At 39.7% G+C, this 21720-nt stretch overlaps 1 protein-coding gene across 3 annotated transcripts in view; it reads right to left on the minus strand.

The window, feature by feature from the left end:
- Positions 1-546: 546 nt before the first annotated feature.
- jag1a (jagged canonical Notch ligand 1a) overlaps positions 547-21720 on the minus strand; it is a 40328-nt gene continuing 19154 nt past the window's right edge. Inside the window, exons 8-26 of one of the 3 annotated variants that reach the window (XM_046837936.1) lie at positions 20452-20565; positions 19165-19278; positions 18022-18135; positions 16726-16772; positions 15225-15398; positions 11369-11519; positions 9167-9331; positions 8833-8946; positions 8332-8445; positions 7908-8021; positions 7709-7825; positions 7443-7470; positions 7031-7116; positions 5440-5553; positions 5207-5313; positions 3389-3613; positions 2753-2884; positions 2111-2276; positions 547-2025 (exon numbers count right to left, since the gene is read on the minus strand). In XM_046837936.1, coding sequence (XP_046693892.1) covers positions 1556-2025; positions 2111-2276; positions 2753-2884; positions 3389-3613; positions 5207-5313; positions 5440-5553; positions 7031-7116; positions 7443-7470; positions 7709-7825; positions 7908-8021; positions 8332-8445; positions 8833-8946; positions 9167-9331; positions 11369-11519; positions 15225-15398; positions 16726-16772; positions 18022-18135; positions 19165-19278; positions 20452-20565 — 2666 coding nt within the window. In that variant the 3' untranslated portion in view covers positions 547-1555. Of the gene's footprint in view, positions 2026-2110; positions 2277-2752; positions 2885-3388; positions 3614-5206; positions 5317-5439; positions 5554-7030; positions 7117-7442; positions 7471-7708; positions 7826-7907; positions 8022-8331; positions 8446-8832; positions 8947-9166; positions 9332-11368; positions 11520-15224; positions 15399-16725; positions 16773-18021; positions 18136-19164; positions 19279-20451; positions 20566-21720 lie in introns of all 3 variants that reach the window. The other 2 variants (XM_046837935.1, XM_046837934.1) reach the window with 2 other exon arrangements.

Consider the following 21720-nt stretch of genomic DNA (forward strand, 5'->3'; position numbering starts at 1 on the left):
AGTTTAAAATCTGTCGGGGGAAAAAAGTTAAAATCTGAAAAAAATTAACCGTCTGAAAAACTGCAAATAAAAAACCCAAAAAAAACAATTAAAATCGCAAAAAATCCCATACTGAAATCGCAAATTTTTTTAAAAGTAACCATCTAAAATTGCAAATACATTGCAATAAATTGTGAATATCGCAAATTAAAAAATTACTGTCTGAAAAACTGCAAATAAAAAAAAAATGTATTGCAAATAAAAAAAATAACCATTTAGATTCTCAAATAAAAAATGACTGAAATCAAAAATTAAAAAACCTGAAATTGCAAATTAAAAATCAAAAAACTGTCTGCCAAAAGAATATTATCAATAAAAAAACGTTTCGAATATAATTTTGCTAAAGTACCACTAGATTAAGAGAGATTTTAATAATAAAAACCTTATATTTGGTTTGTTGTAATCTTATAAAAAATTTGTCGTTATTAGAGATATTTTTCACGTGATGCCACGTGTTGTCATTCCTTTCTATAGATAAAAATTTGTAAATTTTTTTTGTTTTTTTTAGAAACAAACCACAATGTCAGCTTAAATGATTGATTAATTCATTTGGATGCAATTTTATTGAATTTTATTCTGTTCATTTAATTTATTCAAAATAATGAATCAATGAATTGGCCCACCCCTAGCGTCAGATGTCCTGATCTAAACGGCGAACGATGACTCGCACACTCACTTACTGTATAATAAAAGTCTAAGGGGCAGCCATGGCCACACAATCAGCCATTACACGTGAAAATAGGAACCGAAACCTCCGACTGAAGAATTAACAAATTTAGTTCATGTAAATTGGAGATCTGCCCTTCAGACCTGCATTATCAGTTTCTGGTTCTGGTAAACACGTGTGGAGATTCTCGACCGGTCGAGATAACGTCGTGGGTAAGATGCTCCGAGGTCAGCATCGCTTCTGTCAGCACTTCGGATCCCTCTGCCTCTTTGTGAAATGATGTGAGGAAATAAAAAAAAAGAGAAGAATGAAAAATGAAAAAAAAAACACTGACGCATACTTGCTGAGTGCAAATCCGATCCGTGTGCTGGAGCAATTCAGAGATTCTGCTTCTGCACACTAAAGAATCCGAATTGATTCGCGATGCCGGAAAACAGCAACCGCTCGCTCGTAACTCATCGCTACATAAAAAGTACCCAAAACGGTGGGAGGGAAAAAAAATAAAGCCAGCCAACCCACAACAGCCTCACTCCGAACAATTAGTCAGCGTGTCTATGCCGTAAATTTCGCTGTGGGGACTTTTCCTCGTTTTATTTTCCCCTTTTCCTCCTTCTTGGCCATTTCCACCCAAATAGGTCCTCAGATTTCCCTTAACGCCCAGAGACTGTTTTCTGGTTTGAAAAAAAGGTGAGTCGGGACAAAAAAAAACAAAATATATTTTCAGATTTTCGGTCCTGTTGTCTTCTTTTGTTTCCCGTTCCGTCCTTCACCTTTAGGTGCAGCCGTAACGGTTGTCACCGGGACTGTTTCCTTGCCCACCAGTGTTTTTTTTTGTCCCTCTGGCAGCCGCTATACGATATACTCCATTTTGTGCAAGCTGTTCTGCGACTCCAAGTCTCTGTTGTCGCGTTTGTTAGTCCAGTGAGCTCGTTTGGCGTGAAGGCCGCTCGGCCGCTCGTCGCACTCCACCGGCGCGTAGACCGGTCGCCGCGGAAACCTCGCTTTGTGAAGATGCTTTTCTGCATCCGGGTCGTCCTCGGGCGGCGGCGTCTCCTGCGGCGGGTGTTTCTGCGACCCGATCTTGGCGCTGACGGCGTTCTTCTCGATACGGTTCTTGATCTGGTGCAGGTTCTCGCGAGCGTTGTTGGCCGCGTTGTTGTCCTCGGCGCTCGGGGGCGACGACGGCGCCGAGGCATACCCGGTCGCCGTGGCGCTCGCGTTTTGCTTGCGCCGCCGACGTACCCACCACAAAGCCGCCCACACCAAGGCCAGTGCCCAGATCACGGTTGCCACGGAAACCAGCACTGGTACCAGGTAATCTAGCGACACGGAGAAGAAGGATGTTTAAAAAAAACTCTTCTCATGTATGAACTGATCCCCGCATGTAGAGGATGAGACCCTCACCGTTCGGGCTGCTGGACCTGGGCTGCTGGACGCGGACCTCAGCGATGGCAGTCAGGATGGTCCCGTTAGCGCTGCGTTTGCTCACCACGTCGATGATCCAGTCTGTGATCCCTTTCACCGGGGCCTGGCCACCAACACCACCACCACCTCCTCCATCGGAAACCTGCTGGAGAACATTTGAACATCTCAGTACCTCTGGCTGAGACTCTCTCTGCCTCACTTCCTTCGTTGGACGGTGAAGGTTTTATAACACCGGTACGGTCATTTCTATGTAAAGTAAACAGCTGCGGTGATTAATCTCAGAGATTTGGTCTTTGCCCGTTGTAAATAACGGTTATTATTATTATTATTATTATTATTATTATTATTATGTGGAGTTTTTTTTTTACTAAAGACACACAACTCTGTAAGCGTTTAATGAGCTGTTGTGCAGCCAAAACACATTATTCATGCAGCATAAGGGAACGTCAGAGCAACTTATTCCCATCACCACCATCATCATCATCATCGTATAATAACAAGGTTATAATAGCATGGGCTTCATGTCAGGGGGATTAGTTACAGCATGCAATTGAGCGATTAAAGGATAAAACTGTGATTAACTGAAGCACAGAGTGAGAAGAGAAGATTTAAGATACATACAATGGCGACGTGTATTTCGCTGCTGGCCGTGGTGGAAGGTTCACAGGTGATGGAGATGGAGAACTCGGACGAGAGGTTCTTCACCACATAGAGACTGCGCAGTTCTCTGCACACCTGCTCCACAGTCACGCCCTGAAACACCATCATGATCATCATCGTCGTCAGCATCAGCATCAGCACGATTTATCAACGTGCGATTGATGCATTTCCGTTTTACCATTTTTATAATAAATAAATATAAAAGAGGTGAAATTAAACCCTACAATGCAACACATTTACTCAACATATCTTTTCTTTACTCGGATATAAAATAAAGATATATTTTTTAGCTCACTAAACATTTGTTTAAGTCTCAAATCAGCACCAAAATCCCCCATGACGCACACATCCGGCAATGAAAACCGTCCGTGTGGAAACAGAAAAAGTTCAGTTTGGTGTCCTGATGATTTACGTAATTTAAAACACCATAATTACTTTTAAAACATTTACAAGAATATTTTGTCTTTATGCTCTACGTGCATCCATGTTTTGCGATTAGTTCACTCGTGACAACAATGCGATTAATCGCGATTGAATATTTGAATTGACTGACAGCCCCAATATATATTCTGATATTCGCCCCCCTGCTGCTCTCACCTGTGGCATGACGTCCTTGGTGAACCTGAACGTGGCGTTGACGCAGTCGCTGTCTGGGTGGCACCGGGACTGGACTTTTGTGCTTTGGTCAGACCAGCATTCACCTTGTGTGGGGCACGGGCGCACGAAGCAGCGATCCTCACGCACAGGGACACACATCTGACCTGCAGGACAATCTCCTCGCCCGGCTCCGAGCAGACGGCACGGCTTCGGTCCACACAACAACTGCAGAGGAAGAAAAATTCAGGTTTAGCACCAAATAATCGTCTCATAGATATTTCAGTATGTCGTACAGGGGTTGGGTGAACGAGTACAAATCTCCACATGCACACTCCAGAATCTAATGGAACATCTTGCTGAAAGAGTGGAGGTTGTTTCAAGAGCAAACGAGGAATAAACGTGGAACGGAATGTTCACAATGGAGTGGATACTATTCTTTTGCTGAGGTGTTCACAAACTTGTGTCCATAGAGTTGTCCATTTCCCGTAGCCAAAATAACGATTTGTGAGTTACATCCGACCGGAAATACAGCAGTGGACCGTTTTTTTTTAGGATGCTATCCAGGACTAATTTGGGACACAGCATCACCTCGAGGCTGAGGAATTCGGTTTCATTTGGTTCGGTGTTAATAAAAGAGATTTGACGCCACTGTTCATAAGCTCCTTTTCCAAACGAGGCGTACTTCAAAGCTCACCACAAAAGCCTGAATGGATGGATGGATCGAGCCCACGCTGTGGCCGTGTCCCAAACCGACAGTTTTTTTTTTTTTTTGTTAATTCACAAAGAGGTCTCATGTCAGATGAGAGAAAAATCGAGAAAAAGAAAGAGAGAGAGAGAGAGAGAGAGAGAGAGAGAGAGAGAGAGAGAGAGAGAGAGAGAGAGACAAAGGAACTGATTCTACAGTCGTGGTTTTATTCATCTGGGTGATGTTTGAGGGTAAAGTTTACAGTCAGTGGAGATTTTCGGCCAAATGTGTGTGTGCGTGTGTGTTTTTACTGCATCCTCATGCTGTAATTACCTAACACCCCGGACTTTACACTTTCTCTCTCTCCTTCTCGCTTTTCTTCACGATGAGAACGGCCGCATGTGCGGTTCACACACCACGCATTAATATTTAAACCTTCGCTCTGTGCACTTTGTTCCCAGCTGCTGATAAAAAAAAGAAATAGTCTCCTGGATATAGTTTGCCGTTAACGTAAGATAAGCGGACGGATTTCGGCGAGTATACAGGACGTGGGATCGCTTCACTTTGATCTCTCCTCAACGAATGAAAAAAAACTAGTCAACAGAGAGGAATATAAAACACATCAATCTCACAGCTGAAGCAGTAATGGTTAACTGGTGTGTGTGTGTGTGTGTGTGTGTGTGTGTGTGTGTGTGTGTGAGCTATGCACTACGCTGTCATTTTCCCACACATCAGTGGACGTGACATTGCAAAACTTCCTAAAGTCGGAAACATGTCTTTCACACACACACACACACACACACACACACACACACACACACACACACACACAGTAATTTTATATCAAACGTTGTTGTTATTACAACTTGATGAAATGATGGAAAAAAAAAATTCAAAATTTAAGGATTAATATTTCTTTTTTATAATCAATCTATTATTTTATTGCATTTTTTTCATATTTTGTTTTATTCCTTTCATTATTTATTAATTATTCATTTATTTTTAATGATATTCCTATAATATTCCTATAATTTATTCGAATATTAAGTAATTAGATTTGATTTAATGAGCATCTGGTTTGCTTGATTCTAGTCTCGGTAGTGTGTGCTGGTGGTGTAGGTGGTATCTGGTACCTTGGTGCAGGTGACCCTGCTGTTGTGACAGTAGCAGGTGTTACAGTCTGTGTCCCATCTTGCCCCGTCAGCGATGATGCGTCCGCTGTCCGTGCAGGGACTCCCGTCTACTGAAACAGACACAAGTCATATGACCGCTGGGGTTAGAAAGGGAAGTGTACACTAGAATAAGAGAAGCAATGAGCTGATGTAATTTTGTGTGTGTGTGTGTGTGTGTGTGTTAGTGTTTTTACCATCCTGACACCTGGCTCCGGTCCTCCCGGGTGGACACAGGCAGCGGTAACCGTTAATCTCGTCCACACATGTCGCGCCGAATGCACACGGAGACGACTGGCACTCGTTAATGTCTAGCAGAAACACGATCACATGGTTCATCCATCAGTTACTGGTATTGTCTTACAATCAGTACTTTAAAAGTACTTCATATGAATCAACTATAACCAGTACTTTATATGAATCAACTATAACCAGTACTTTATATGAATCAACTATAACCAGTACTTCATATGAATCAACTATAACCAGTACTTCATATGAATCAACTATAACCAGTACTTCATATGAATCAACTATAACCAGTACTTCATATGAATCAACTATAACCAGTACTTCATATGAATCAACTATAACCAGTACTTCATACAAATCCAGTACTTCATATGAATCAACTATAACCAGTACTTTATATGAACCAATTAGGACAGTACTTTATCATCATATTACACATTCAGCATTGTGTTATTATGGAAAACTCACTGTCTGAAAAGCAGCTTAAATACTTCCTTTCTGTTATATAACAGTTACAGTCTCATCAAATAAAATGTCCAATAAATACATTTTTTTACAACTTTTTTACGACTTTGCAACAACGTGAGCAATTGTTTTATTATATTTGCTATATTCCACTACTACCTAACCTATCACAATCACATCTTTAAAAGATCATGAATAAATACAATCTAAAAAATAAAGTTATAATACAAATAAACTAAAAATGTATAACAAATAATATGTATAAAATAAAAACATAAATTATGTAATAAAATATCCAAATGTAGAAATATAAAGTATGTAGTGTATATTTTTGTAGAGTATATAATATGAATTTATTCATCCATTCAAGTAAGTAAATAATTATATGTATTTAATGAATACATATATTTACTCACAAATGTGAACAAATTCAGATCCACTTTTCTCTGATGCCACAGCAGTACTTCTATCATATTATATTTATTTATGATATACTTAATTATATACTTCATATACATAAATATTGTATATATTTTATTTTAGCCAATTTCTGACTTGATGATAAACGAAATAAAAAAACCCCAAGCAAATAAATAAACAAACCAAAAACAACAACAAATAAAATTCCTCTCTGTCAGCTAATCCTGCGAATGAAATACGACTTTTCTTCAACAACGTGAAGGACTGTATTAGCAAAACTCTCGTGTATTAAGCTAGTTAGCTTTAGCTTAATGCAAAATTGTTTAATGCTAGCTGAATTTAATGAGGCAGCACGTGACGGTGATGGAGGGATAACGTGTGCTGCTCAAAATCAGCTCATAGTGACACAGTGAGATGATTGTAGTTGAAATAGGAGCTCTAGTTCTTCGGCTAGCTACAGCATTCCGTACCGTAAACATTCACGTTGAAAGAATAATGAAAGGTTTATATAAAAATTTATTTGCAGGAAAGTTAACTCGAGTTCATCTGATTTCAGTTCCAATGATGTGAAAGTTTTCAATTGACGATGAATTAATTCATTAATTATTCATGATGCAATCTGAATGCATTAACTAAAGGCCATTTACTCACTGATGCGACAGTCGGGTCCGGCGAAGCCCGCGGCACACTCACACCGGTACCAGTTATCCCCGTCTACACATGTCCCACTGTTGTAGCTAGAAAACAAAAATAAAATATGAGAATGACAGATTAGGTTCATGGGGCAAAGGTCAACCACTGATAAGATCTGGGTGTAACAAAAAGAGAGGGTGAATATGGATATGATCGCTTCCTGAACGTCCTCAGGGTGTGTTCGGGACCGTGTGAGCGTCACGTGAAACGTGTAGAGAAGAGCACAAGAAAAAAAAAGTGTGTGTGTGTGAAAGAGAAAAAAGACATGGGAAAACCTGTGACAGAATAGGGTTTTATGTATTTAGCTGGAGGATAACTCTGTGTTTGTGTGTGTGTGTGTGTGTGTGTGTGTGTGTGTGAAATGGCTTACCATGGGTGTGGGTTGCAGTCATTCGAGTCTGTAACACAAGACAGAAAAAACAAATGTTTAATACAAGAGATTCGATTCTTAAAAAACACACACCATCGATACACAAATGACGATTTTACAGAAAACTAATTGTGTCGCCAAGGCAACGGGGAGAAGAAAATGTATATAAAAATCTTTTAATAGTTTCATTGTTCTTCCTCTTATTCTTGTTATTTCGATTTGTCTATTGTGGTGTAATAATGATAAAACAGGAAGTGATGTCATACTCTGGCTGCAGGTCAGTCCCTCCCAGCCTTCCTTGCACACGCAGGTGAAGCGGTCGCCGGTGACGACGCAGGTCGCGCCGTTCTCACACGGATTGGGAAGGCAGCTACTGTTTTTCGCTACACACATATACACACACACATATAGATTTAGACACTGCATTCCCTGGTCACGGGAACATTTTCCGAAAAGTTGGCGTACCGATGTTGCAGCTCGTCCCCTCCCAACCAGGTGCACACATGCATTTGAAGGAGTCTCCTTCGTCATAGCAGGTGCCGCCGTTGTTGCATGTCGTCTCGTCACACTGGCTCTCACCTGGCAACCACATGACCAAAAAACACTCAGGATACGACAACAACGTAGAAATGACGCATCTCTGATTACTAATTAACTCCTCCCCCCTATACCTCGATGCCCAGAGACCCACCCAATGGAGGGGGGAGGGGGAGGGGGGTGTTTCTGTTTCGTTTTATTCAACCGTAAATTGTTTTTAATGCAAGAAACAATCAATATTGTTTTTTTTTAAAGAAGGTGGGGTTAACAAGGATGGTTAGGGGTGTGTGCCTGTGTGTGTGGTTCGACTTATTTAATCATAAATTCAATTCTATTTGAACGCGGGGCTTACGTGAGTGACAGGTTTTGCCCTTCCAGCCGTTTTTGCACTCGCAGTAGAAGTCGTTGACCAGGTCGCGACACACACCGCGATCATGGCACGGGTTCGTGTTGCAGTCATCGATATCTAAAATGTACAAAAATATTAATATTAATATATATATATGTATATAAATAAAAACAATGATATAAGATAAAAAAAATTTTTTCTGCAGTTCACGTATATATATTGGTTTGCATACAACAGGGTGCACATTTATTTATTTGCGTATCTGTGCACATATTTACTGTTTAGAAATCCAACAATGTCTCTTTTTTTGGCGATATATAGACGTTACTGTATGGCCACGACACGTTTCGACTGAGTGATCACATTCCTTTCTCAAGAGCACATATAAATTATAAAGTGTAATGGTCTGAAAGAACAAGTTCTGACTAATATTATAATAATGATCATAATAATAATAATAATAATTATTAGTATTATTTTTTAATAGAAGGGGCATGTACTTACTAGTTTCACAGTCGGGTCCTTCCCAGCCGTCAGCGCAGATACACTGATACACGTTGACTTTATCGATACACGTCCCTCCGTTACGGCACGGGATGCTCTCGCAGTCGTTGATGTCTAAAAGAAAGATAGGTTATTATGTTTGTTATTATTAAACAAAACATAAAACAAAAGCAAAACTTTCACTCTTTTCCAAATAACGAAATCTGGATTCAATACTAATATGCAAATCAGACCCCCAGTATTAAATATGGGTTTATTTGAATACTGGAACATGATTGATTCTTGTATTTGCATGTGATTACAGATCAACATACACACACACACACACACTTACTCTCGTGACAGTAGGTCCCGGTGAATCCGTCCTGACACTCGCAGCTGAAATGGCCACCGGCGAGGCTACGGCATCGCCCGTGCGGCCCGCACACGTTTGACGATATGTAGCGGACATTGCCCGGGGTGCTGTTCGAAACCACGGCGACGGTGCAGCTGTCAATAACTGCGAAACAGATGATGGGGAAAGGGGCGGGGTTAACACGGTCCGACTGCACTCTCTGGCAATAAATCAAGGGGAAATTCCAATTTGAGCCTCTCCCTGCTTTATGTCTTTTTTTTTTCTTTTTCATGAAAAAGACCTATTAGACCTATTATCTCTCTTGTGTTCTCTCTTTCAAACCCTCAGAGCGTGTATAACCCTGTACGAGAACACACCCAAGATCCTGACAGCTCTGGTAACGGTTCAGATGCCAACGTGCTAAGACTTTGCAGAGCCGCCACCTTGTCTGCTCCGGCACCACCGCCCCTGTATCTGTAACGTGGCGAACCTCGAACTTGTAACACGATCTTCCCAGTGTTCCTAAGATGGCACGGCCTTGGGCAAGCAATGGAGACGTGCTATAAAAATGTAACGCAGCAGGACAACGGAACGGCGTCAATCTGATACGTCCTGAACCTGGAAACCGGTTCGACGTCATTGCTTAAAAACCACAGGAGGTCCCCAAATGACACGTTTTGATTTGTTTTGCCATTGTTTACATATTATACATACCATATAAACAAACAAACCCAAAACAAATGAAAAACACAACAAAGGACACCCAGAACTGGAGGAAGAATCCTGTTTCAGACACATATGGGACAATATTCATTCATTCAAGTGCGCTATAATTCCTCTCAATAGATTTTCTAGTACATAATCTATAGAATCTAGCATGTAATCTAGTAAACCAGTGTTGATTAATTTATTGATAGAGTAGAGCCTCAGCACTTTTAAACGTCCCTCTGGATAAAGGCGAGGGTTTAAGTTACAAGTATCATTACTGAGACAAGAGATGCGAAAAACATGAGACTATATACTGAACACGGAAACTACAAAAACAAAATGGCTTTGATTTTTTTATGAACTGAAATGAAGTAATATATATAAGGCAGGCACAGTAAAATTCAAATAAATTATTAATTATTGTTAGTGTTTTTCATTTTCATGTATATGAAACTCACACATGGCATGACTAGGGTTTGGGCATCTCTTTCATGCCATTTATAAGAAGAGGGAAAAAAGTGTAAAATGAAAGAAAAGAAAGAAGGTGCTTTATACTGTGTACATGACAGCACAGTGAAATTCATTCTTTGAATATCCCAGTGATATTACAGTAGGAAGCTGGGGTCCAAGCACAAAGGGTTGAGGGCTTTGCTCAAGGGCCCCAAGATTGGCAGCTTTCCACTAACACACATTTTCATTTCTACTTGAACGTTCGGCAACCTTAGGCAGGACTGTCCTCTGTGAGTCGGCTTTCAGTCTGATGAACTTCAAGTCTAAACTGTTAATAAGAAGAAAACTGACTGACTTTCAACTACATTATATTCTGATCTGCAGCCCAATGTGGAAAAAAACGTTGAAAAATAAGAAGCAGCTTCATGTTTCTCATTAGAGGTCACTGATATTACAAGCATCCAGCTGTATTGCTTATAGCTTGAATAGCTGTATTAGACATTGAACTCTATTGTACTGTAAATGGGATTGTTTCTAGTATTAATTGCACTGTAAGTTTCATAAAAAAATTTTAAATACAGTTTGATAAATTGCAACATTAACTATCAGCTCAGGGCCCTTAATCAAGTTAGATTTTTTTTGGCCCTTCATAGAAATATTCTGGGTGTCTCTGTTATAATACAACGATTTTGTTAACATTCTTTATGACTTCACTTCACCAGCCGACCCCAACCCCCCCTTATAAAGTAACACAGTTCGTCACCTATACGCTACAGACGCTGTAGAAACGTAGACCGCTAAGTAGAGGGCATAAAGGTTTCACAATCACGTTACATAACGTTTTGTGTGTATTCGTGTGGAGTCGGAACACAACAATACCACGTACACACCTGATTAACTTCACCTACATCTTGATTGTGTATTAAAAACTTACATGCTAGGACTGAAAAATAGGACAAATCTAATAACTTAAGCCCTGAGTAAAGTATTTTGACACTTGAACAAATGGAATGCACACACAAACACACACACACAAAGCCGTACCTTCACAGGGTGTGGTGCGACAGTGGTCTTTGAGATGGGAGCAGTTCTTTCCCTCGTAATCCTCGGAACATTTGCAGTAATAATCAGTGGCCAGGTTGAAACACGGCGAGCCGTTCTGACACGGGTTTCCCTCGCAGTAGTCGATATCCAGCTGCACAACACAAAACACTGTGAGAATCTGTGCAATGGGATTTCATGTCATTCCCTGGTAGACTAACGTATTTTTGGACCCGAGACATAACGGCTAGCATAATAATCGAAGAATAACGAGAACCAACTTTTTATGAAGGCAAGTTTTTCGCTCAAAATCGTTAACACGCAAATGAACAAATAAAGGCTCAAGATAGAGAAGCAAAGCTAGAATAAATAATTTACCTCAAAAGTATGTATGAAAAAACAGCTAGGATAACTAATATACCTCAAAGTAATGTAAAGAAACAGCAAAACTAAAGGTTCAAGATTAAGAAACAAAGCTAGGCTAAAAAATTACCTAGCAAATATCTAAAGTTTAAGATATAAAGCTAGGCTAAATTATTTACCTCAGAATAATGTAAAGAAACACTAATAAAAAAAATTATATGTCAAGAAAACTAAATTATGCTAAATAATTTACCCCAGAATAATATAGGAAACAGCAAAACTAACAAACAAAACAATAAGAAAATAAAGTCATACTAGGATAATTAATTTACCTCAAAAAATTTTAAGAAACATAGTGAACTTACAAAATAAAGGATCAGACAGAGAAATAAAGTTAGGCTAAAAAATGACTTTAGAATAATGTAAAGAAACATAGCAAAACTAACAAATAAAATTAACATGACAAGAAAACAAAGCAAACTAACAGAATCACCTCAACGTAATATAAAGGAACAGCTAAACTGGCGAACAAAACAGTAAGAAAAGAAAGCAAAGCTGAGAAAACTAATTTACATCAGAAAAAATATAAAGAAACAAACCTAAACTAACTAATAAAATATATTATTTTATATGAGCAAATTTCTTGTGCCTTTTCAACCACCACTAATAATATTACAACAAAACAATATAACTAAGTTACCGCAGAGTAACGTGGTGTATATAGCAAAACTAACAAATAAAAGCATAGCTAGAGAAATAAAACTAGGCTAAAAAAATACCTCAGAATAAGCACCAAAAAAAAAAAACTCAGCAAGGCTAAATTATGACTTAATTACTTAATTACACAGACTGAACAAAAGAAACATAAACCAGTCCAACAAATAACCTCTGAATTAATAGAAATAAATGCGAACATCAACACGAAAATGTTCCCCTAGGAATAGTCTGAAAAACACAGCAATGACTAGAAGTAGTTACTTCAGAATACAGAACAGAACGAAAAACATTTGTTACACATGTTACAAACTTATCAATTAGCATGGCTAACTTCCTCTATTGTTTTATGCTAACATAGATTAGCTGTTTGTCTTGAGTTAACTCATTGTCTTGGTTATGTTGTTCTAGTTCTAACCTTTTAGTTTTGTTGTTTTTATTGTTTATGACTCAGTTAAGTCAGAATATGATATGACATTATGATGATGAGAACAAAAACTAACCGTTGTTAACAAGCAAACTAGTAAGATAAAGAAGCAAATCCAGGATAATATTTTGCCTCACAGGAAGGTTAATATCTTAACATTAGTATAAACAACATATTCAGGGAAAATGTTACCCCATCATAAACAATAAAAACAACAAAACTAAAAGGTTAGAACTAAAACAACATAACCAAGACAATGAGTTAACTCAAGACATACAGCTAATCTATGTTAGCATAAAACAATAGAGGAAGTTAGCCATGCTAATTGATAAGTTAATGAATAGCTGTTCCTCACGAGTTACCTTAATCTACATTTGTATAAAAACTAAAGAAAAAGATACAGATTAATAAATTTATCTTGAGAAACAAACAAAAAAGAGAGGGAAAGTTATTCAGGCTAATAAGTTACCTCAAATGTAATAACAAAAAACATATATATTTTAATGCACAGTTAGCTAGAAAAACCTAGCCAGTTACAGCATGAGAAACAGATAAACAAAGTTAGCATTTAACAATTGTGAAGCATTGCTAGGCAAATAAGTTTCTGAAGTGGAAAACGTTAAACTACGTCAGCATAAAAATACCTAGAGAAAGTTAGCAGGCTATTGAGTAACTGCAAGAATAATAGACACTTAGGTAACATAAAAAGATATTTTTATCAAACTTTTTCTAAGCTTATAAGTTATCTCAAGTAATATGTCTTCAACCAATTTAGAAAAAAAAGCTAGAAACGTGTAACCAGGTTAATGGGTTACCTCAGGTGTAACAGGCAAACTAAGTTAGCAATGAAAAGAGAGTAATAAGTTACCTCAAGAAAAACATTAAAAACATTTATTTTAATGCAAACTGTTCCAGAGAAACATTTCTAACGAGTTGCTTCAGGAGAAACAGATGATGTAAGTTAGCCTGAAAAACTAAAGAACATTAGCCAGGCTAAAATAAAAGGTTGGGTAGTTAGTCTCTGCTAGGCTAATGATTTACATCAGGAGCAACAAGTAAATTAAACTAGCAAAAATAAAAAAAGCTAGAGACAGATTCAGATCAAAGAATTATCGTAAGTTAAAGGTCTAAACCTGGTAAGCAAACAAAAACCACACTTAATCTTTATTAGCATGTGTACAGCTAGATAAACACTGTAAGATCAATAACCAAAAACCAAAAAAAAGCTTAGCCAAGTTAATGAGTTACCACAAGTGAAACAGCTAATCTGTGTTAGCAAGTTCATGCTAACTATTCAGAAAACAATACTAAGCTAATAAGTTACCTTAGGAGGGACAGATAAACTAGGTTAGCATTAAAAAGCCAGAGAAGTGTTGGTAAGCTAATGAGTAAACGCAAGTGAAACAGCTTATATGAGATAGCATAAAAATATAAGTAAACTTTTGCTAGGCGAATAATTTACATAGAGAAAAAACAGATAAAATAAGTAGCATAAAAAGCTAGAAAAGGTTAGCCAGGTTAACATCAAGTGTCACGGATAAACTAAGTTACCATTGAGAAGTTTGAGAAGCTTTGCTAGGCGAAGTTACGTTGGGAGAAACAGATAAAGAAAATTAGCATGAAAATCAGTGAAGCTATTCTAAGCGAATGAGTTACATCAAGGAGAAACAGATAATCAAAGTTAGCATTAAAAATATTAGTGACATTTTGCTAGGCTAATAATTTACTAACTTAAACTAGGTTAAATAAAAAAGCTAGAGAAAGTTATCCAAGTTACCTTAAGTGTCACAGATTAACTGTTAACATTAAAAAGCTAGAGAAGCTTTGCTAGGCTAATGAGACACTACAAGTGAAACAGCTAATCTAAATAAGCATAAAAATTATTGAAGCTTTGATAGGCTAATCATTTTCTTGAGGGAAACAGATAAACAACGTTAGCATAAACAGGTCAGAGAAGTGCAGTCAGGTGAATAAACTGTCTCAACATCTCGATCTATTTGAAATGCGTTATTCACTCGGAGCTAGTGTGTGTCTTAAAACGAAAACAAAGAGCAGTTAGCGTCAGGCAGCGACGTGACTGGGCTTGATGGGGTTTTGCTGGAGGAGTACGGCGAGGGTGCATAGGGGAAACGCCAACAGCTCTCAGCTCTACACAGAGGGCCTGGAGGGAGCTACAAAAGCGCTATATAAGCTTATCCGAACGCCACAAAGGAAATTAGGTTGCGGTGAGAGGAAAAATGACGCAGAATTTGCAAAAATTGTTTTCCTTTTTTTTTGGAAGTTGAAATAACGCCGCACCCGAGCGAAAAGAATGGCGTGGGCGAGCTGGGCGTGTGCTTGCAGAGTTTTACACACCTGGCACAGGGTTCCAGAGAAGCCGGGCAGGCACAGGCACTGGAAGCCGTTGATGTCATCGCGGCATTGGCCCTTGTTCAGGCAGGGCTGACTGGCGCACTCGTCAACGTCCTTCTCGCAGTGTTCGCCCGTGAATCCCGGCGCACACGCACACCTGTACCCGTTCACCAGATCCTGAGAAACACCAGACATGAAACGTGCCTTGTTAGCGCCCACACATTATAACGCTAATCTCTAACGAATCCCAAATATACCCTGAAGCCATCACACACATCTGCTAATATGCTTTTGTTTCAAGGAACTCTTAGCATGCTAATTACTTTCTTTCTTTGTAATACACCGAGGAACTGTTTTACAAAAGACAAACCCATGCGGTCTGAACGAGCTAACTTAGCACAACTGGGTTAGCTTCAAAACATGGTGGGCAGGTTAGCAAAAAATAGCTAAGTTAGCACATTTCTAATTGCAAATATAAATATTCCCTTTGTCTACGCCAAATCCGTTAACAAAAATGGATTAGCGCTGATCCCTCTCGCCGCTTGCTAGCATGAACTGGACATCTTTTTCTGCAAAGTTTACAGATTAAAAGCTATCATGGCTAGGAGGTGACAAGACTAGCATAAGAAACAAAATGGATGAGCTAGGACAGGGATAGTTAGCAAAACATAGCGGAAACATTCAAATAACCTGAGAAGTTTTTTTTTATTCAAAATGAAGGGTTTTAATTACGTTACAACTAGCGTAGCAAACCTCGACGCTAACCGCGGTGTCTGCTATTGCTAATTTGGGAGAATAGTGGTGGGTTTTGATAAATATTTTCTCTGGCGCTTGCTAGCATTAACTAGATTACCACTAAATATGTTACAAGGGTAGCTAGTGAAACGTAGTGGGAACATTTCTGCAGCTAGCGTAAAATAATTTGCGGCTAATCATGTCTGCTTTGGCTAATTTGCAGGCTAGCCGCGGGTTTTGTCGTTCGCTGTTCCTGAGATTCTGGGTTTATCTTCTCTCTGGAGCGCCGGAGCACTTGTGCGGTGAAGGAAAAAGGGTCAGCGAGGTAAAAGACGGGAGAAAAGAAAGAATGAGCGAGGGAGAGAGAGGGAGGTGTGGGCACAAGGGGAGGAGGAGAGACAGAAGAATAAAGGCTCTCTCTCTCTTTCTCTCTTTCTCTGGCAGGACACAGGAATGTTTATGGAAATCTGATCTACTGTGTTCATCCAGCTTTCCTCCCACCAGTGCTCTTTCTTTCTCTCTCTCTCTCTCTCTCTTTCTCTGTCCCTCTTTTCTTTCTTTTTTTCTTTCTTCCCACATGGCTTTCTTTCCCTCCTGTCCTTTCTACAAAGAATGACTCAGCAGCCATTCTATTTTCGAAAAGAAATTAGGGGATCAGAAAATGGAGGTATTGGGGGGGGGGACAGAAATTTGACAAAAGACCCCCAGGAAACATGGTGTGTGTCCCACACACACACACACACACACACACACACACACACACACATACCTTACAAGATCCTCCGTTCAGACACTGCCCTTGGCAGTCGTTAACATCTGTAAAAAAGAAAAACACACACAGAATAACAGCGATTAATCAGAGTAGCCGTTTCGAGCGGTGACTCAAAGCAAACAGCCGCAGGTTCTCAGCGCTATCGCAGCGGCTCTCGATAAGCCACGCTGTCAGATTTCCCTGAGCTTTTTTCCCGCTGATAAGTATCTGGAGGAAAGTGTGTGAGAGGGAAAGCGGCGAGTCGCGGAGATGCCAGCAATGTTTGACTTGGAACGGCTGAGCGGCTGAAGGCTCGTTAATGGGCACTGATAAGCTCGTGTGATTCGTCAGAGCGACTGATATTAGCGGGATCATAAACAGGTCGACATCGTAACACGCTTCCAAACGTCATATTGCGACCGAGTTTAGACACTGGACGGGTCTTCGTCGGAGAGACGCGAGTTTTCACTCGGGCGTGTGCAGAGCTTCGGTTACAACGGCTCGACGTGTACGCCTGATAGAGACCTAGCATAGTTAGAGATTCTAAATAATCCAAAAAGAGGAAGAAGGAGAGAAAGAATGGAAAGAAAAAAGGGGGAAGAGACAAAAAACAAAAGAAAGGTGGTCTAGAAAAAGGTTATATAAAGAACAGAAGAAAAAGGAAGAACATAAAAGAAACAAAGAAAAAACAAATAAAGGAATAAGTTCGTACAAAAGCGAAAAGAAAAGAAAAGAAAAGAAAAGAAAAGAAAGAATGTAGGCATGGTAAAAATGGGTAATATAAAGAACTAAGAAGAAAAAGAAAGAGAGAACAATAATCAATAATAGGAAAAATCTAATGATGGAAATATAAAGAGAGAAACATAAAAAAGGAAGCTGTGGGAGAAAAGAAAGGAAGAAAAAGAACATAAGCAATAAGCTAGCAAAAAGTGAAAGAAAGGCAAAAGAACAAATAAAAGAAGTGAGAAAGAAAAGAAAGAAAAGAAAAGAAAAGAAAAGAAAAGAAAAGAAAAGAAAAGAAAAGAAAAGAAAAGAAAAGAAAAGAAAAGAAAAGAAAGAAAGAAAGAAAGAAAGAAAGGCAAAACAAATAAAGAGAGAAAGAGAAAAGGAAAAGTAAAAAAAAAAAAAGAAGCAGGACAGAAAACAAGATAATAAAAGGTATAGGGAAGACAGAGGGAAAGAAAACAGAATAAAGAGAAGCAATGAAAGTAAAAAAGAGAGAGGCGAGAGAAGACGAACAGTGAAGGTGGAGACGAGAGGTGACGGTGTTGGAGTGTAACACAAAGGACGTGTCCCTCATTGTGTGTCACTTACTGATGTCACAGTTCTGTCCTGTCCAACCCGGGAGACACTCGCAGTAATATCCACCAATCAGATTTCTGCATACATGAGCGTTCACACACGGGCTCTCAGCACACTCGTCCGCATCTACAGAGAGAGAGAGCGAGCGAGAGAGAGAGAGAGAGAGACTTAATTTTGTGTGTGTGTGTGTGTGTGTGTGTGTGGCAAAAAGAGACAAAGTGGGAGAGAGAAACAGATTTGAGGAGGGAGACTGAGAAATAGAAAGACAGACAAAGATGAAGAGACAGTAAGAAAGACAGAGAGGTAAAAAGAGAGAGTGAGACAGAGAGAAGGAAAGAGATAGGGAGAGACAGAAAGAGCGAAAGAGATACAGAGTAAGACAGAGAGAGGGAAAGAGAGGCAGAGTAAAACAGAGAGGAAAAGAGAGGCAGAGAGGTAAAGAGAGTGAGACAGAGAGAAGGAAAGAGATAGGGAGAGACAGAAAGAGCGAAAGAGATACAGAGTAAGACAGAGAGGGAAGAGAGGCAGAGTAAAACAGAGAGGAAAGAGAGGCAGAGAGAGGAAAGAGACAGAGTAAGACAGAGAGAGGAAGAGAGAGGAAAGAGACAGAGTAAGACAGAGAGAGGAAAGAGAGGTAGAGAGAGGAAAGAGAGAGGAAGAGAGACAGAGAGGTAAAGAGAGCGAGACAGAGAAAAGGAAAGAGAGACAGAGAGGTAAAGAGAGGCGAGACAGAGAAAAGGAAAGAGAAAGGGAGAGACAGAAAAGGAAAGAGAGACAGAGTAAGACAGAGAGAGGAAAGAGAGGCAGAGAAAGGGAAAGAGAGACAGAGAGGTAAAGAGAGCGAGACAGAGAAAAGGAAAGAGAAAGGAGAGACAGAAAGAGGGAAAGAGATACAGAGTAAGACAGAGAGAGGAAAAAGAGGCAGACAGAGGAAAGAGAGGCAGAGAGGGAAAGAGAGAGGAAAGAGAGGAAAGAGAGGTAGAGAGAGGAAGAGAGAGGAAAGAGAGAGGAAGAGAGGTAGAGAGAGGGAAGGAGAGGAAAGAGAGAAGGAAAGAGAGGTAGAGAGAGGAAAAGAGAAGGAAAGAGAGGAAAGAGAGAGGAAAGAGAGAGGAAAAGAGAGGAAAGAGAGGTAGAGAGAGGGAAAGAGAGACAGACCAATGAGACAGGTTTTGCCGATCCACTGTGCAGGACAGATGCACTTGAAGCCGTTGACGAGGTCCACACAAGTTCCTCCATGATTGCACTGGTTTGGACTACAGTCGTCTTTGTCTATGGAAGAGAACACACACACACACACACACACACACACACACACACACACACACGAGGCAGAGTGAGTGTTATCTCACAGTGTATATCTCACACATATACAAATGCACGGCGAGTGCAGGCTCTGTTCCATCTACAGCCAGGACGCAGATCTGCTCTCGCTTACGACGTGTCACTGATCCACACCTGGATTGTGTCTCATCTCCGGAACGTTCTAACTCTCCCACAACTCACACACGTTCATATACACACACACACACACACACACACACACACACACTCACACACACTCACTCACGTCTAGCTCTCTGAGATGATTCGATCCGTATTTAACTTTACTCTCTACACACGCTGTGCGGCCAAAAGTATTGGGACACCTGACCAGAATTCACTGACCTGAATTCATTAACAGCCTTGTGGCTGAACGAGATCTCCATCAATCTCCCCAAAATCTAGTGGAACATCTTTCTGAAGAGCGGAGGTTATTATAAGAGCAAATAGAGACTTAATGTGGAATGGGAGGTTCAAAAAGAAGCACACGGCAATCTGAGGGCCAGGTGTCCACAAACTTTTGGCCTTATCGTATTTATATGTATTGTTTGTAATGAGCAAGAAAAAAAAGAACAAAAAAATTGACTAGTTATAGTTAAGTGAAAAGTAGAAAAAAGGATCGAAAAAAGAAAAGAAATAAAAGAACAAATGAACGAAAAACAATGACGAAAAAGGAAAAAAAAAAGAAAAGAAAGAAAAACCAGAAGAAAGAAATGGAGGAATTAAAAATTATTAAAAAAAAAAAAAAAAAAAAAAAAGGAATACAGAAAAAAAAAAACATTCTGATCTCTTAAAAACTTGATTTATATGATTATATAATTTATATATATATTAATATTATAACATAGATATAATATAATATCAATAATTGAAATAGACTGGGTTTTTTTTTTATTATTGATATAAATATATATATATATATAAAAAAAAAATTATTATTATTATTTTTATTATATTATTTTTTATTATTTTTTTATTACCTCCACAATGTCTAATATAAAGTCCTGGAACTTTCTATAATAGGGATTTAAACCTTATAATGTGTGTGTTGTGTGTTTTACATGTCATTCTTCCAACACGCACACACACACACACAAACACACACAGAGTCCTGGAACTTACTGATGGCGCAGGTGGGACCGGTCCATCCCGGAGCACAGTGACACTCGAAGCCCTGACTGCTCTCCGTACAGTGTCCCCCGTTCAGACACGGATCTGACAGACAGGCATTATCAGCTACAGAAAGACAGAGAGAGAGAGAGAGAGAGAGAGAGAGAGAGAGAGAGAGAGAGAGAGAGAGAGAGAGAGAGAGAGAGAGAGAGAGAGATGGTGTTTAACAGTTCAGATGTTCTGGAGCAGAGGGAGAGGTCCTGACTCTGGGTTTTCCCCTTTCAATCGCTCCCTCCCTTCCTCTCACCCTCCATCTTTCTCTGTCTCTCCTTCCTTATTTTCTCTCTTTATCTGATGCAGCTAGTGGACTGGAAAGCCCCTTTGGCCTTTCTCACACCGGCACAGACACACAGACAGACAGACAGACAGACAGACGGACGAACAGATGGATGTGATAGATGAAAACAAGTCATAAAAAACACTTTAAGAATTAAATAAAAATGGGGATGGAAAAATAACATATTAGAAAAGAAAAAAAAAGGTTAAAAAGAAGAAAGCCGATGGAGAGAAGACAAGAACATGGGAAAAAAAATGACGGAAAGAAAAGACGTCAAAAAAAGGAGTTCCTGCCAACATGGATCGTTCAACATTGTGGATTGAGGAAACGGTATAAACACACACACACACACACACGCACACGCACGCACACACACACACACACACACACACACACACACACAGGGAATAAGGGCAGAAGGAGCCCCAGACGTCGGAACATATTCCTCTGCCCATATCAATTAATGCAAACTACATTCTTTGGCTTGAAGACTGTGTGTGTGTGTGTGTGTGTGTGTGTGTGTGTGTGTGTGTGTGTGGTTGTGTGTGTTAAGCTTGGCTGGGACCCCCTTGTTCTCCTCCTTGTTTCCTCTTTCTCAGTCACTCACTGGAGGTCTATGATGCTGGCGGTAAAATACAACCGACAGAAGAACAGACAGGAGGACGAGAGACAGAGTGAAAAAAAAAAACCATCATTCCTTCCTGTGTTTTCTCTCTTTTCATGTAAGGTCTTCTTCCAGCTGACCCTAAACACCCTGCACTGCCAAAGCCCATTAATCAGCATCACCCACACTACATTACCCGCAATGCCCTGGAGGACCTATGGGGGGAACTACATAACCCACAAGAACCACACCACACGCTGGCCTTTAATGAGCCTCCGCGATCCTGACAATAACCATAAGCCGCACGTGTGGCCAAAAGTTTGTGGACATCTGACCCCGT

The sequence above is a fragment of the Silurus meridionalis genome, chromosome 24, assembly GCF_014805685.1.
Source record: "Silurus meridionalis isolate SWU-2019-XX chromosome 24, ASM1480568v1, whole genome shotgun sequence".
NCBI classification, from domain to species: Eukaryota; Metazoa; Chordata; class Actinopteri; order Siluriformes; family Siluridae; genus Silurus; species Silurus meridionalis.